Raw genomic sequence first — 15245 nt, forward strand, 5'->3', positions numbered from 1 at the left:
TTTTTATACAACTGGCATGATATGAGTAGTTATGCATTATTTTTGAGAAACATTTTAAACCCGCACAATTCACGTTTTCCCCCGCGCAATTCGCTTCCAAAATCCCGCACAATTTTAATTTTTTTTCTCGCACCCTGTCAGAAGCCCTGGTTTGGAAGGACGCCCAAGACTTAGAGGAAATCAAAGACAGTAATATTTTGAAGAGAAAGTCTTTTCTGAAAGATAATTTTAGTCGGAATAAATTATCCTCTCATTCGCATAGAAATGAGATTCATAGAATCAGATGTTTTGTAAAGATTGTTTTAATTTCGGTCCCAAAACACGAATTCTAAAAAAACAAACAAAAAGTTTGAAACTTTAGGCGACTGGATCATGGAATGCCCATTTCAACGCAAAAGCTTGTTGAAAACAGTCTTTACGCGAACAATGAACTTAATTCCGAAAAGAAAATGGACCATTCAAAAAGAAAGCCACACTACTCTGAACTCTTGAGTTTACCCTTGCAACATCTTGGCGATAACTTAAGGCAGCGATTGAAGGAGCTGGAGCTCTATTAAGCAGCTGATTTCGACTCTCATTTATAGCGAAGCTTTCTCGTTTCGCAAACAATTTGCATATTGAAAGCTTTCAAGTTAATTCACTGGCTTGGGTTTTTTTTTCAGTTCACGATAAAATATCGTAGAAATAATTGTTCTTTTGATTTTTCTTAAAAGTGATACCGATCTTTTCTAGAAGCTTCTAGAGGAGTTATCTGTTGATTCTTTGATTTTTTTTTTTCGCATTTAATTTAACCGTCAGCATAACGGAAAATTATCTTAATCTGAACATAAAGCTAATTGGTCCGTGCACGGTTCGTCCACTCAATATTTTACATTTTCTATTTTATATTCAAAAACAGAAAAAGCCAATTCACAGTCTTATTTTCCTTTTCCTGTGTAAAAATCTACCGATGCAGAACCTTAATTTATGTGAAACACATCGTTTTATTGAATTGTTAGTTAAGATCACCAATGCCTATTTATATACGTAAGAAAAACGTCAAAATCTTCAAAATTTACCAAAATTGTAGAAATCACTTTCAGTTTAATTCTAGCCTAACAAAAAAAGGTCATTTTCCTTCTTCGTTTTCGTTTTACTAACAAACTAATACAAAAAAACGAAAAACGAAAATCTACTTCCGTTTTCCGTTTTTTCGTTTTATTTGCAAAAAATACCAAAAAAAGGAAAAACGAAAATCTACTTAATCCGTTTTCCGTTTTTTCGTTTTATTTGCAAAAAATACAAAAAAAGGAAAAACGAAAATCTACTTAATCCGTTTTCCGTTTTTTCGTTTTATTTGCAAAAAATACAAAAAACGAAAAACGAAAATCTACTTCTGTTTTTCGTTTTATTTGCAGTCCAAACTAATTCTTGTTTTTCATTTTAGGTAACGGTTTTTGAGGTTGGTGGGAGGGAGGGGGGGGGTTGGCATGAGCCAAATCACAGGGGGTGGTTAGGAGACTTTCCTTAATATACTCGCGAGTTACTAGAGTGCCTCCTCGGGATTTCGTCTTCTGGGTTAAATCCCTGCGGGGGCAATTAGAAACCTTTGTTTAAGTGTTGATCTACAATGCACTAACTACAATAACATTGAAGGATTTACGACAGTGACAAAATTATGTTAACTAGCTAACTATAATATGGCTGCAATATTTAAAGTTTTTGCATTGCAGTCAGTCCAATGCAATATTGCGCGTTTAGCTCGTTCAGGATTATCCCTGATAATTTCCCATCTACCACCTTGGATTACTACACTGAATATGTATACCTTTTCTGGCTGAAATAGTCGATTTAGTGCAAAAAGAGAACAAAAGGATCTAAGAAGGGTCAGTAATTACTTGTTATTTCAACGATTTCCCACTGACATAAAAGTGGATTTGAGAAATGTCCTACGCACGGTACAGTGAAAACACCATTTCAGTTTAGAAACCTCCCGAGCAAAAGGAAATAGGTTCGAATTATCAGGAGGATCACTGAAAAATCTGATGTACCTCTTGTTTAAAATTGGAAAATCTTGTCAAAGTATTTAAGGGTGGTACACTGATTACCGCAACCCTCCTTTTTATGATCAAGGAAGGAAACAGGAAACTTCAGCAGCTTTTTATGTAACTGTTACTCGTGAATTCAATGCATGCTTCCTATTTTCAATGCATTGTATTTGTATGAATAACTTTTGCCGGTTTATAAAGCTCTAAATGCACCTGGCCGGCACTTTGTTTAACCCTCTTAGGCCCAATATCCGCCTACAAATCCTTAAGGTCCTTTTTGAGGGGCTTATTTTTGGAGGGGCTTTTCTACGGAGCAAAATTTGGTTTCAAAATCGATTGGGCTAACCTTATAGTTGGAAGGAAATTTACTGTTTTTGCTTTGTTTTACTTTGTATTTGACTAGGGCAATTTCCAAGTGGGGGGGGTGGGGGGGGTGCTTATATTTGGAGGCGATTTAAAGGAGGGTTTTTTGCGTTACGAGTTTGGGGGGCTTATACATGGAGGAGCTTATTTTCGGAATTTTACGGTACTTTTCCATAAAGAATTATATAGGAGAATTTACTATAAAAGATCGAATCATTTTCCCGTAAGTAATCATTTCTTTTACTCTCACAACCTTTCTCTTGATTATAGATTGATTTTGGTGAGGAAAAAATTGATGTAGGTACCTTTTGGGAATTTACGGGTCAGGTTCTTTAAATTTTTTGGATTTCCTGTGGCAACAAATTTTACGGCGATAAAGAGCATTTCCTAGCATTAAGTTATAGTAAAAGCAAGACAAAATCAGCGAAGCATCGTTAACGAACTTTCCTTAAACATTGCATTTGTCTTCCTAAGAAGGCAATATTGCCAAACCTACGGCAATCTATGCAACCGGAGAACAATATAGTACTAGTGTCCAAAATGACAAGTTTTCTTTTTATACATGTAAGAACAATTTTCCACACTACCTATACCTTCTTAGAAAGTTTCAATAGTGGTCTAATTTATCTTTAGATTTAACGTTTTTTATTTTTCTTTTGTAATAATTTTTTACGATATTATCTCTTTTTTTAAAATGTTTTAATGAAGGATAAGAGGCGCGTGTATAAGTCGATCCGTTGATCAAGTTTTGAAAGAGCTGTATTAGAACAAATAAGTAGACAATGATGTAATGGTAAGACAATATTTATTTGGAACTATTACAGGTTTTTTTTTTTACTCCTCTTCAGTCGAATATAGCCGACTCTGATCCTTTTTTGGCGATCGTAATAGTTATTGCAACTTTCCATACAGTATGTCTGGGTTGCCCGTGGTAAGAATATGTATTTAAAGCTCTCATTTGGCCTGACAATGTCCACGGCAGAAACGGGACCGTGTAACAATTTTGAAAATCTCGCAATGATTAAGCTGGAAACCTTTTCCTCGGAAAGCGAACAATGGGAAGCACACAAAAGTTAATCAAACTTTGCACTCCATTATGAATGATTCTAATGAAAATTTTCAAAAGGTGGGAAGAACTGAAATGTATTTATATGCAGGTGACCTCTGAGTATAACTGGGTGTTATAGATGATTTTATGATATGATCTTGTTCATACTATTATAGCAATCATCCTTGTATCACCGTCTTTCATTCCGGGTTGAGAAATCTTTTATAATTCATTAAAGGAGCCTGTCACGAAATATATCAAAATTCAAACAGTGTGAACCGCAACTAAACTGGGTGAACATAGAAATAGAGCGATTTTCGTATGACTTTGAAAAATGGTTTCGGTAAGTGTTCGTTAAATTATTTGTTTTGTGTCAGCCAATGGATGAAAAGATCGAAACATGGATTCTTCGGTTTCCCGCCAAAGAAAACCTTAATATGGAGAAGGCATTGTTCGATTGGCCAGTCGTGTTGCAGTAAGACTTCAAAGCGAAGTACCGATTGATTTCTAGAAAGTTCTTCGTACATGAAGTTTTTTCAGCTGAGCGTTCGCGTAACCAACCAAAAACCGCGCGCGTTTGTATCCGTTCGACAAAACCAATCAAATCGCTCTGTTTCCTTTAGTTTGTTGTTTCTGTTTTCTGGTCATACGAAAATTGCTCCAACTGCTCAGAACATGAAAAGAAGGTATAAAAATCAAAGCACATATAGAAGGAGGAATGGATGGACAATCTTGAAGAGGATTGAAAAGGCCATATTGCAATCGTGCTTTTTGACAACTTGATAGCCTAACAGTTTTTCAAAGTTCATTTTTGTTGTTTGGGTATCGTTTGATATACTACTTGGGAGACATATTCAGTCTTTGACACGTAGCGGTGATTTTGCCATTTACAAGTTATTTAATTCTCAAGTTCCATAATAAGGGCGCGGTAATATACTGGCATTATTAACAACAACCATGACACAGCCACAGAATATAAATACCGATTATAAAGGGACTTTTAAAACCGTTTTAAGGTAATATGTGCTTTATCGATTCCAAAATAACTCAGTGCATGGTTACTACCTCGGTACTGAGTTACACTTCCCTCGTAATTGACACGAACACTGATTCCTTGCCATGACACTGCAATTTCACTGCGTGAATTTGTTGCACTCGCACTCCACGATCAGTCTGCCTGACATTCCTTACAGAGTGGGTTCAGTTCTCCGTAATCATGGCATCGACTGCCGATGCACTGACAGCAGCCATTTCTAAACCAGCGGTATTTGGAAGCTCCCATGGATGAACATGAACTGATACAATCTTCTTTTGAAATACACGTGTTATAAAAAGCAACTTTACATTGATTCCTACGGCTGGACGTTCCTGAAATGAAGAGTAGAATATTATTAACGGAAATGTTCCAAATCCTGACTATTAGATATTTCGCGGCTTAAAACTCCGAGGTATAAGAAACAAACAGTAGTTAGTTCATTGCAATAGCAATGAAAAAGGAAGCATTTCAAATAAGCTATTTAAAATAATAAAACGATTCTGCAAAGTGTGGCTATAGAACGCTTACTGAGTCAGCTGTTTAGTATATAATAGGGCCATATACGAGGAAAAATAAGACGCGTCTTACATAAGACGCGAACTTTCGGCATAAACAGCATATTTCGTCTAAAATAAGACGCGACGTAGCTTATTTTAGAACAGCCCTGTTCTTAGATAAGACGCGTCTTAGCTAAGACGAGGAAATCGTTGTATAAATGACCTTCGCTTCCCTTCGCTTACATAAGACGCGAACGCATAGTACGCATGCGTTAATTTTTGGCGGGAAAATTATCGCTTGCCCCGCTGTGGACTGGCAGGCCACTGGCGTGGAAAAATTGCTTACAAATTGTAACGCGTTTTCGTTTCCTTGCCTATTCTACTTTAGCTTTATTTTTTTCTTCGCTCAAATACAATGAGCTCGCCGTTAAAGACAAAAAGAAACACGTGGTCCATCGCGGAGGAGAAAGATTTTTTGTTATTATGTAAGAAGGCGGTAATAGACCTCCTGGACAAATGCGTGACGTCTACTGGTGTAAGTAGACCCTTTTAACTTTAAGCTATCACAATTTATATTTACTAAACAAATTGCTATCTTCATATTATAAACTTACACTTTAAAAGTAAGTTTAAGTGTACAGAAGACTTAGATAAGACATGCTCGTATAAATGGTCCAGTTCGCGTCTTATTTAAGACGCGTCTTATGTAAGAGGCGTCTTATTTTTCCTCGTATAAATAGTCCTAATAAGGTTAATATATATATTATGTAACCGTGCCTGAGAAGAAAGCTAGAAAGAAAACATTTCAATAATTCTTGATCCCTAAAGATTTCCTAGAATAAATAAAAGTCTTTACTCTAGGTGAGAACCCGTCAAAAAAGCCACTGGAAAAGTGTCAAAGGTACGAACTTTTCACAAAAAAGCTTCCTTTATTTCTGGAGACAGAAGCAAAAAAAGTTCTTTTATTGTTCCAAATGAGGCAGCTTCAGATAAATTAAAAAGACAAAAACAAAAACAAAACAAAGAAAAAGAACACAGCCGTAGCAAACAAGCAAGGACTCTGAAAGATCTTGACTTCGGACTGATAGAAAAACGTTTCTTTACATCTTCACATTGCGCTGCTGAAAATGGTACATAATTTTCGGCAAGTAAACTTTCCAGCGAAATTTGATCATCTCTTACGACTCTTTAATCGCGGGGCCCGGCCCTAAGGATAAAAAATTAAGAAAAACATTTTAAACGTCTTTCCAAGAGTGATTAATCCATTAATCCTTTAAAGCTATGAGTGATGGCGTTCTTAAATGCAAAGCCAGGGTACAGAAATAGTAGCTGTCGGACGAGCTCTTTGCTTGTATGACTTGCAAAGAGTGCCTGTCTCACTCACACATGTCACACTGTCAATTTAACTGAACTACTTCCAATCTAATCAATCGATTTTCATTAAAGCATTTTTTATTTTTTTAAAAAAACAACTGAAGTCACTCGCCTCTTTCTCTAGAATATCTGAAAACCCCTTATCTAATGCGTGTTGAAAAGCTTTAACGTTGTATTTAGCGCTGCCTGATCAGTCTATCCCTAATGACCTTCATCACTTCGTAAGCCATTACGTACTTAAAAATGGTCGCCAGAGTCCGAACTGATTATCCCTAGGAGACAATATCTGGGCCAACACTAGCCATGAATTGATTCCGTTTAAAATTGCCATGTCATAGATAATTGGTAACTATATAAGTAAAATTAGAAGGTTTGAGAAATAACCGGAAGTTTAGTTCATTGTAAAGTTCTACTTATACCAGGGGCGGATCCAGGATTTTTTTTAGGATGGGGTGCACTCGTCTCTTGCTCTATTTCAACACCAATAAACCACATAGTTTTTTTTTTTGCGGAATACCAGTTGTATTAGAAAACCGCAGGTCATCTCATAGGGGGGTGCCGCCCCCTGCACCCTCCCCCTAGATCTGCCCCTGTATAGTGAGGTCATGGATACAGTGAAAGCTTTTTCCTTCTCAAATACGGTAAGCAGACACGCTTTTAAGCGAGGTTGGAAAACCTAAGATAAACTAATGACTAGCGATGATTTGATAGTTGTTTGTTATATAATGCTTAGTCATGCATTGTCGGTGACCACTAAATAAGCAGCGGAACAAGGGGATGTTAAAAATAAGCGGAAGTTAAGTCATTTATGGTTTCAGTTTAGGATCGCACGGCTAAACATGACGATAACCTTTTCTTTTAACAAGATTTAATATAATTTAAGGCGAAGGCATGAGTCGGCCACAACATTTATATATTGAATAACTAAGAACGGCTAATCTACAGTAAGTAAGATGAACCACCTTCTCAAGCCAAAGTAGTTTTATTAAACGCTTTGGTACTAGAACGAGCTCGTGCCTGTGTCGACTACATTAGAAAGTACCAGTTCCAATTTAGCTTAAATTTGGTTTAGCTCTTATAACTGGAAAAGCCTGAAGCTGGCTGTCCTCGAAGCAGAGTTAGCTGAGTTCAGTGGCACTGCGTCGCTGGATTAGGAAAGTGGCTTAACTTGCTTATTAAAAGCATTTTAAGAATTTAAGAATGAAAATAAGCGGAAAGACTCAGTCTACGAAACGTCGTGAAAAATCAGAACAGCAATAGTTACAAATTTAATTTTGATTTTTTTTATCGGTTGTCGATAAGTTACTCACGTTCTGGACCGAAGGGTGTTTAGTGTAGTTAACTCCTTACATGTAATTCAAACAAACATCTCCAAGGATTTCAGTTAAGCAAAGTAAAGACAGCACATGACGTCGTTGTTAGTGGAGCTTTTTCAAGATTACCCTCGATAAAATGATTACTTTTGATCTTTATATAGTGACGACTATTTTTATATGTTCCAAAACAGTCCAACAGATATTGGACAAGGTGTGTAAGGAAATTAAGATTGGCTTAGTGCCCTTGCTTTTAAAACTGATTAAGCAACTGGGTACTTGGTGAATTAGACTTTTTCAAAGTCCGTCGCTTCTCGTTTCCGGTTCCGGTAGTAGGCTCCCGCTTTCTCGCTCGCTTTGCCACCGAAAACATAGCAAATTTCTGGCTCGCGCTTTGCGCTCGACTTGTGAGCAAGTCTATTAGTAAGTCTACTAAAAGGGGTTTGTTTATTTTAACAATTAGCTTAATAAACAAATCGCCACGAGGTAATTTTCTAAGTAGTTAACTGGGTCACGATATCGGTTTTAGTTGACTTATTTTTAAAACAGACAAGTAATTTTTGGAATGCAGTGGGAAAGAAGTACCAATTAATTAAGGGACTTGCAAACTTTGTTCTTTTCAATGAGGCACGAAATATCGGGGCCTTTTTACCATACATTTTGCTATAAACGAGGTGAAGACTATCGATTGTTTTACTGGACTTTCTGGGGTCTTCGTTTTCAAAGAATTTTCAATATCGGAGTTGCACTAAAGGTCACTGGGTGCTGAATCACGAAAATTAAGACGACGTGTGCTTTCTTTCCACTTTCTTATTTGGAAAATTTTGGTCCATTAGAGAAGTTTCTTCCTAGTCATCATGCAGGCGCACCCAGTATATAGTACAGTACTTCTAAGGCGAAGTTACAGTCTCGAGCCAATGGATTCTTTATTTGATAAATCCGTTTTGTCTCTGTTTTCAGCCGCTAAAAACCTAATGGGTAGGTCATTGGCCTTCTCGTCACCTTTAAAGAACACTAAACAGTATTAAAGGAAACCAGACATCAAGAAAAACAGAGGTGAAAAAGGGCCAAATTAGGTCATTCCATTTAAAATGCCAGTTGGTATCCGAATAAAATGGTCACTGAATGACTTAACATAAGACTATATAACGTGTCAAATAACAATCCCCAAGTTATTTGGCAACCGATTAAATATAGGTGTTCTATTTAGGAAACGTTAAGTATCATCTGGTTCACTTGAAGTTTTCAGTTTCTTTTTTATTTTAAAATAACAGCCTTATACCGTAAATGCAAGAAGACATCGAGTGCTTTATAACTGAAGCTCAAACAACCCATGCAAGACTGGTTACATCAGTTGTGGCCTTTGCATTTGACCTCGAGTAGGAATCATGATTTGTATGTTTAGTAAAACGGTTATGAGCGGAATTAGGAAATATATTCACGCGCGACCGTGTTGTCAGAATCCTAAGTAATAAATTCCTTCGCCTAAGGGCTCGGGCAGTCATTTGAGTTTTGACAACGCACAAGCAAAATCACTTCCCAATTTCACGAGTATGCCAACTTGAGCCTGTTCCACTTGTTCATTGTGCCGAGGAGTCCACGCAACGAATAGTTTAAAGCATACATTTAAACTAAACCTCAAGATTTTCTGACTTCTCGTCAGAATCCTTCTTGCCGTTAAAAACAGTGCTCTTTCGTATGTTAAGGTTTCTAAAACTTCTTTCAATGCCCTGACATCTTCATTCGAAATATATTTAAACCTAAGAACGCCATCTTGGCATTGAGATAGAAGGAACTTTACCACACAGCACTATATATGTTGTAATTTCACATATGAAATTTTGAATTATCGCTGATTTCGCTCATAAATCAAGGGGGTAATTTGTCATCCACGGTTTTACCCTTTAAATTTCGAGCAAATTCTGTTCCCAGCTGTAACTCTCTCTGGATGTTGGCCAACAAATACGAGTATTTCAAAACATTTGCGGGTACAAGCTTTGTAAGCTATACTTAATTTGAAATAAACTTGTTGTCGTAGTGTCGAGTTAAAAAGGACCAAAAAGTGATCAAGCATACAAACCTGACGGTTTGAAAACTCATTCTCATGCACAATTTTTGTTTTCGAAGCCCAAATGATCTCCAGTTACTCTCTTATTTCTGGTACCACACTCTAGCTTATCGTCCCACAATGTCAGTCTAAGGTGAAAAGCGTTTAATATTTAATTCTCTAGGCTTGTTCGCGGGATAAGGCAGAATACTGAAAGGAGTGAGAAAAAGATAGGAAGATAATTATGTTTTACACTCTGTTGTCTATCTATAGTCACCTTGTGCCTCACAAAAAATGGCATGAAAACTAAACTTTCTCAGCATAAAAATTTTAAAATAACTTCAACATTAAAGAAGCTGCCTTTCCAAAAAAATAATAATCGGCTTGCTCCTTGAATGACTGACGACACGCTACTGCACTAGTCTTCGAAAATGCGTTTACACGTAATAATGAAAAAAAATATTTGAGTATTTTTTAACTTCCACGTCGCCTCTTTATTGACATAAACTAACGGCAGTTAATAAGCCACTGAATAATTGTGACACCTAACTGGTTTCAACATGATAGAGAAACGTTTTGAAGGTGAAGGACAAGAAGAAGAGAAGAGACTTTTCTTACGATTCACTGTAAATATTTACTTGCAAAAATTAATAAATCTCGGACAAGAAGACTTGATCTTGAAACACAGTTTTCGATTTCATGAATATAGCTGCAAGTGAAAATACATATTCATTTGCGACTTTACCGTGATAAACTAGAAAAAACTGCAAGCACAGGAATTCGTTCCTAGGCATTACTCGCGCTTACCGAGTGTCTTCTAACACTACTCCTGGCTCAGTGAAGCTCAGTTTTTGAGTTAAAGCACAACTAAGAAAAAACGGTTTAATATAAGATGTAAAAAATAATCTGAGAAATACAGCTACATATAGCTACCTGTAAAATTTCCCTTGCGCGGTCTCGTGAGGAAGGTCACAGGCAACTTCGATTGGTAACTCAACAATTCAAAAAGTGATGGCAAAGCTTTACCCGTCAAGTTTCCAGGCTTGCTTGGTATTCCAGTGGCATTTAGTGCTGTGAAGTTAAGAGTCCAGTTTCCGCAAAGTCCAACGCAGCTGCAGCATTTTGCCCAAAGATGAGAGCCAAGGCATCTGTAACAGTTCTCACAGCACTCGCAAAGTTTGCTCGAAGCTTCAGTTCCACAGCCGCAATCTTTCATGATAATACAGAAAGACACGCGCGCAGCACACACAGTGCTATTGCAGTTTTTGAATGCTTGGTAAGCAGTTCTTGTTTTATTACGTTGTCCATTAGGCGCTTGAAAACAGAAGATGTTCAGCCAGACTACGGCCATGAAAAGGAGGCATGAAGGCTTCATTTTTCGCTGAAAGAAAACAGTTTCGTTTTCATCAGTCGGAACACTACGCTTAGGAGTGAAAGCAACAACAATTCTAGAGGTAACGTAAGTTAGTGATTCTTGCGTGAGACTTCTTAAACAATACTTAGTTTCCAGTAGAATTTAATTCCTTGCTTTTGAGAAGACACAAACGGGGTATTGCAGTAAAAGCAAGACGTCAAACCCAGCTGCCCCTACCTGTGAACTTTACGAAGCAGGGTTCTTTTGTTCAGTTCCCTGAATCTTTTCAAAGGCTTTCCAACCGAATTTGGGAAATTAAGATTCTCAGGATTAGACAAAAATTTCGAATTGTGTCTTTTTTCCACGATACCGCAACCAACACGGTCTTTGTGCAAGTGCTTGAATGGCCGCGCTTTTATATATGGGTATATCGGATAAAACGGCTCTTTAAGGAGCGAGATACCGCCTTACATTTCATAATCCAATATCACTCTGGAAATAAACTATGGCGGTAGTATTTGCGACCCCTCCGCGCTACAACGTACTGCAGTTGCAGCTTGGTTTTAACGTACACTAAGCAGCAAGTGGAGAGTTTGAAGTATAGCTCAAAGAAGTGCTACATGTAAAAGGAGCTTTACAGTAGCTCATTGCTTGGCGTTCTTTTTCTACATTTCGTGCTAATGTCGGGAACATTTTAAAAATAGCTCCATCCAGGGGCCCATTACCCTTGTTATATTGCACAGGGACGTTATCGAAAAAATCCAGAGTTGGGCAGGCAGTCAAAGCATTTCTATCATTTTTGTCAGGATACTTTCCTGTCCGAAAAACTCCCGGTAAACTGAGGTCAACTGTTCTTCATCACAGCACTCGACCAGCTGTTACAGATAGTCGCCAGAACGTATGGCTAATAAACTCGCCCGAATAAAGATGCTGAAGGTCTGAAACGGTTTTGAAACATAACGGAAGCATTGATGTGAAAAAAAATGCAAATTAAGAAGTTTTTCATCCAAAATTACCTCTCTCTAGGAGGCAAAGGAGGTCATACTCGCTCATTTGAAGTCAAAATGGGACGACATTCGACCTTTACCAAAGTATGGGCCATTTTGCATCAGGAGAATTGACCTAACCTCAATTAGATTCAGTCCATAAACGACTTCACTTGGCCAGCAAAACAGTTTCTATATACTTTGTGGTAAAATGAAATAAGCTAATAATAACTGCAACAAGAAGATAATTGCTTGAAGTAGGATTCCAGACGAGAACAACTGAATATTTTGTGTGCAAAAATCCAAACTTGGTAACTTTGTTGGACCGAAAGTTGATTTTGCTCAGAAATTTGTTTCATCTGTTTATCGCAATGAATTGTTGAGTATTCTTGTAAATCAATTAAGCGTGTTGAGTAGAGGTTTCTAATTTGGGAACGTGTTCATGACGAGTTTATACGCACTAGCGTTTCCTTTGTAAACAGTTTTAATTAAGAGTTCGGAACTTTAATCACATGACCCCACCCAAATTAAGCTATTTTACTGTGCATATTTTAAGTTATTTTTGTTTGGCCAAAATTTTGTAAAAATTAGAATTTATTACCTTTTTGATAAATAAATCGCTCTTATAGATCATCAGTGAAATGAAATGGAAACTGTAATTGTACCTAGGTAGGCCATGAAGGAAGAAGTCATGCCAATTTTGTTTATTTACCCTATCCCATCCCAAAACAAAAACAAAAAACAAAAACAAAAACATTCCGGGTTTTATAGCTGTTTGAAGAGAAAGATGGGCATTATTGCTGATGTTTTCAGTGTTAAAAAGAGTCATGCCTTTGCATCCTTAAGGTGTTTCTAAAAATAGATGACGCAGTCCCTCTAAGCAGGAATGTTTTCTAGAAGTCATATAGGCCAGTTTTTATTTTCTAATTTTTTTAATATTAATGCTCAGCTTTCTACCAAGTCCTTCTAACCAACTATTTCTCTCAGCATTTTTCTTTTTCTAAAGGTTAATTTCTTGCCAAGATCCCCTTATGAGCTCCTACTCTTTCTTGGTCTTAAGAGAGCTGATACTGCTGAAGGACAATCGAAGATTCGAGTCAAATCTTTTGCATGTAACAAGAGCAATAAAGAAACAAAACAATATCTTAGACAGCTTCCTGTTATAGGATGTCTCAGGATCAAAAGTAGAAAGTATTAATGCTTAAATGTACAATTTCATATCCCGTTCATTCTCTGAGAACAGAAACAAGACTTTCAAAAGTACTGACAGGAGATACCGTTATTGGATCACTCTGAAACTCCAAAACATGTAAAGCCAAAATAAGTGGTCTACTGGATTCCGGCGTCATGCCGCAAAGCTCAAGGACTCGTTTAGAATATGGGAGTTCATTAGTTCGGGAAATCATAGAACTTAAACACTGGAGAGTGAAACGAAAGATTTCTATATAATTATAACCCAGCGATTCTGCTTCAAAGGTATGTATAAAAATTTGATATATCCTCATCTGGCTGTTGATATGATTCCAGCGTAAATTTATGATCTAATTTGTACGTTTAATTTAATAGTTGTTCGCCATATCGCGAGAGTCAAAGAGTGGCTCCTGGAGTAACTACTAAACTTCTTTAACCACTGAGGTTTATTGGAGACATCAGTTAATTAACAGCTCATTGACTTTTAACCGAAGAGAGAACCTTGTATGTCAAGCTTTCAGGTCCCTTGAGTTTTGCCCCTTCCCTCGAAGCCCTTTGTCTTTTCCCCAGCGGCAATCAACATCGACAAGGAAAATAACCGTGTTTTTGCATCTAATGTGGTGTTAAATTTATAAAGTAAACACTAAGAAACCAAGAGATTTTCCCTCTTAACAAAGTGAGCATTTGTCAGAAAGATATTCAAACAAACAATAACTGAGAATAACTCTCCTTTACATTCAGTCTAACAGGTGACTGGAGGATCATTTGCCTCTGTTGCTTTGTATTTTCAGTGTTCAATCTTGTCACCAAGTACAGAATTTTGGTACTTTCAGAGGTACATGCACAAATGCATTAGACAAATAAATCTTTTAGAGACCAAAACAGTAGACTGAATCTTAATAAACTGACTATTGGAGCTTTCAAAATATGGCTTACAGATGACTGAACCTTGAAGCGTTTAGACAAAACCAACCATAAAGTAATTAAATTGTGAATTTCCATTTGCTATAGTTATTTGTCACAGTTTTGTTGGTGGATGAAACTTTTAAGAGTAATTATTAACTGAGTGCATGTGTCCCTAGAGTTTAAAACAACAAACGTCTTCTCGTTTCACTACACCGTTCATAAAAAATAGTTGGAACATCTTTGATTAGCTTACCTGTTCGGGGCGGAGGAGTCAGTTGTATTTCGTGAGGTTCAGTTGAAATGACATTATCTGTTACCTGCGGAAGCAAAGAAACTGTATATTGCTAAGATGTTCATGACTTGTTAGTATCGTTTTCACTGTCGTTTCCTGAGCTACTTAAAGATGTTATGATTACCAAATAGGATAGTCTCTTTTAAACTTATTACTCTTTTTTTTAACGCCGACACGATATACAACGAGGAAGCCTAGAATGATCTTTTTCATTCGTTAAATTTCCAAATCCAAGAATATGTACGATGAGTAATTAAAGAATATTTCGAGAAATTACAGAAGAACCACGTTTCTGGCTGGCCTTGACATGACCTAATAACTGAAGTGCGGTTGCTACGAAGAGAAACATTTTTTCAATTCCTAATTAGCTTATCAAAAAATGATGACAGAAAGGACAAAAAAAGTAATAGATACAGTAAAAGGCTGGGTATGCTTGCCACGCTCTTTTAAAATTATTAATATAGTGAAGAGTACATACGTGATAGTCATCAGCATCAGCCGTCAAAATAAGTCCAACTTATATTGCTTGGATGTTTCCAACGTTCCATTTTAAAGAAGGTAAAGTATTCAACAGTTGATTAGTAGAGGGACTTGGCCTACTACAGGTTTTATTCTTGTCTTTACGCTAGAAACTATGATTTATTTTAATCTTTTCTTCTGAGTTAGTCCGTTCATTCAATTTCAAAAGAATGCGAGCTGAATTTGATTTGGCAAAAGTGTTAACAGCACTTTGTACGGTATTGTAAGACTGAACGTGGTTCTTGATTTACAACAATCGTTTTAAAAAGTGCTTGTCATTGCGGTTGAATTT

The 15245-nt window shown here is 36.9% G+C and overlaps 1 protein-coding gene across 1 annotated transcript; it reads right to left on the minus strand.

The window, feature by feature from the left end:
• Window positions 1–4542: 4542 nt before the first annotated feature.
• LOC140925692 (twisted gastrulation protein homolog 1-B-like) lies at window positions 4543–11083 on the minus strand. The gene is made up of 2 exons (XM_073375592.1): window positions 10639–11083; window positions 4543–4806 (listed from the first exon to the last, which is right to left on the minus strand). Exons 1-2 carry the CDS (start codon window positions 11078–11080, stop codon window positions 4607–4609), a joined length of 642 nt encoding a protein of 213 aa, XP_073231693.1. The 5' UTR covers window positions 11081–11083; the 3' UTR covers window positions 4543–4606.
• Window positions 11084–15245: the final 4162 nt, after the last annotated feature.

Source organism: Porites lutea, chromosome 2, assembly GCF_958299795.1.
Source record: "Porites lutea chromosome 2, jaPorLute2.1, whole genome shotgun sequence".
NCBI lineage: Eukaryota > Metazoa > Cnidaria > Anthozoa > Scleractinia > Poritidae > Porites > Porites lutea.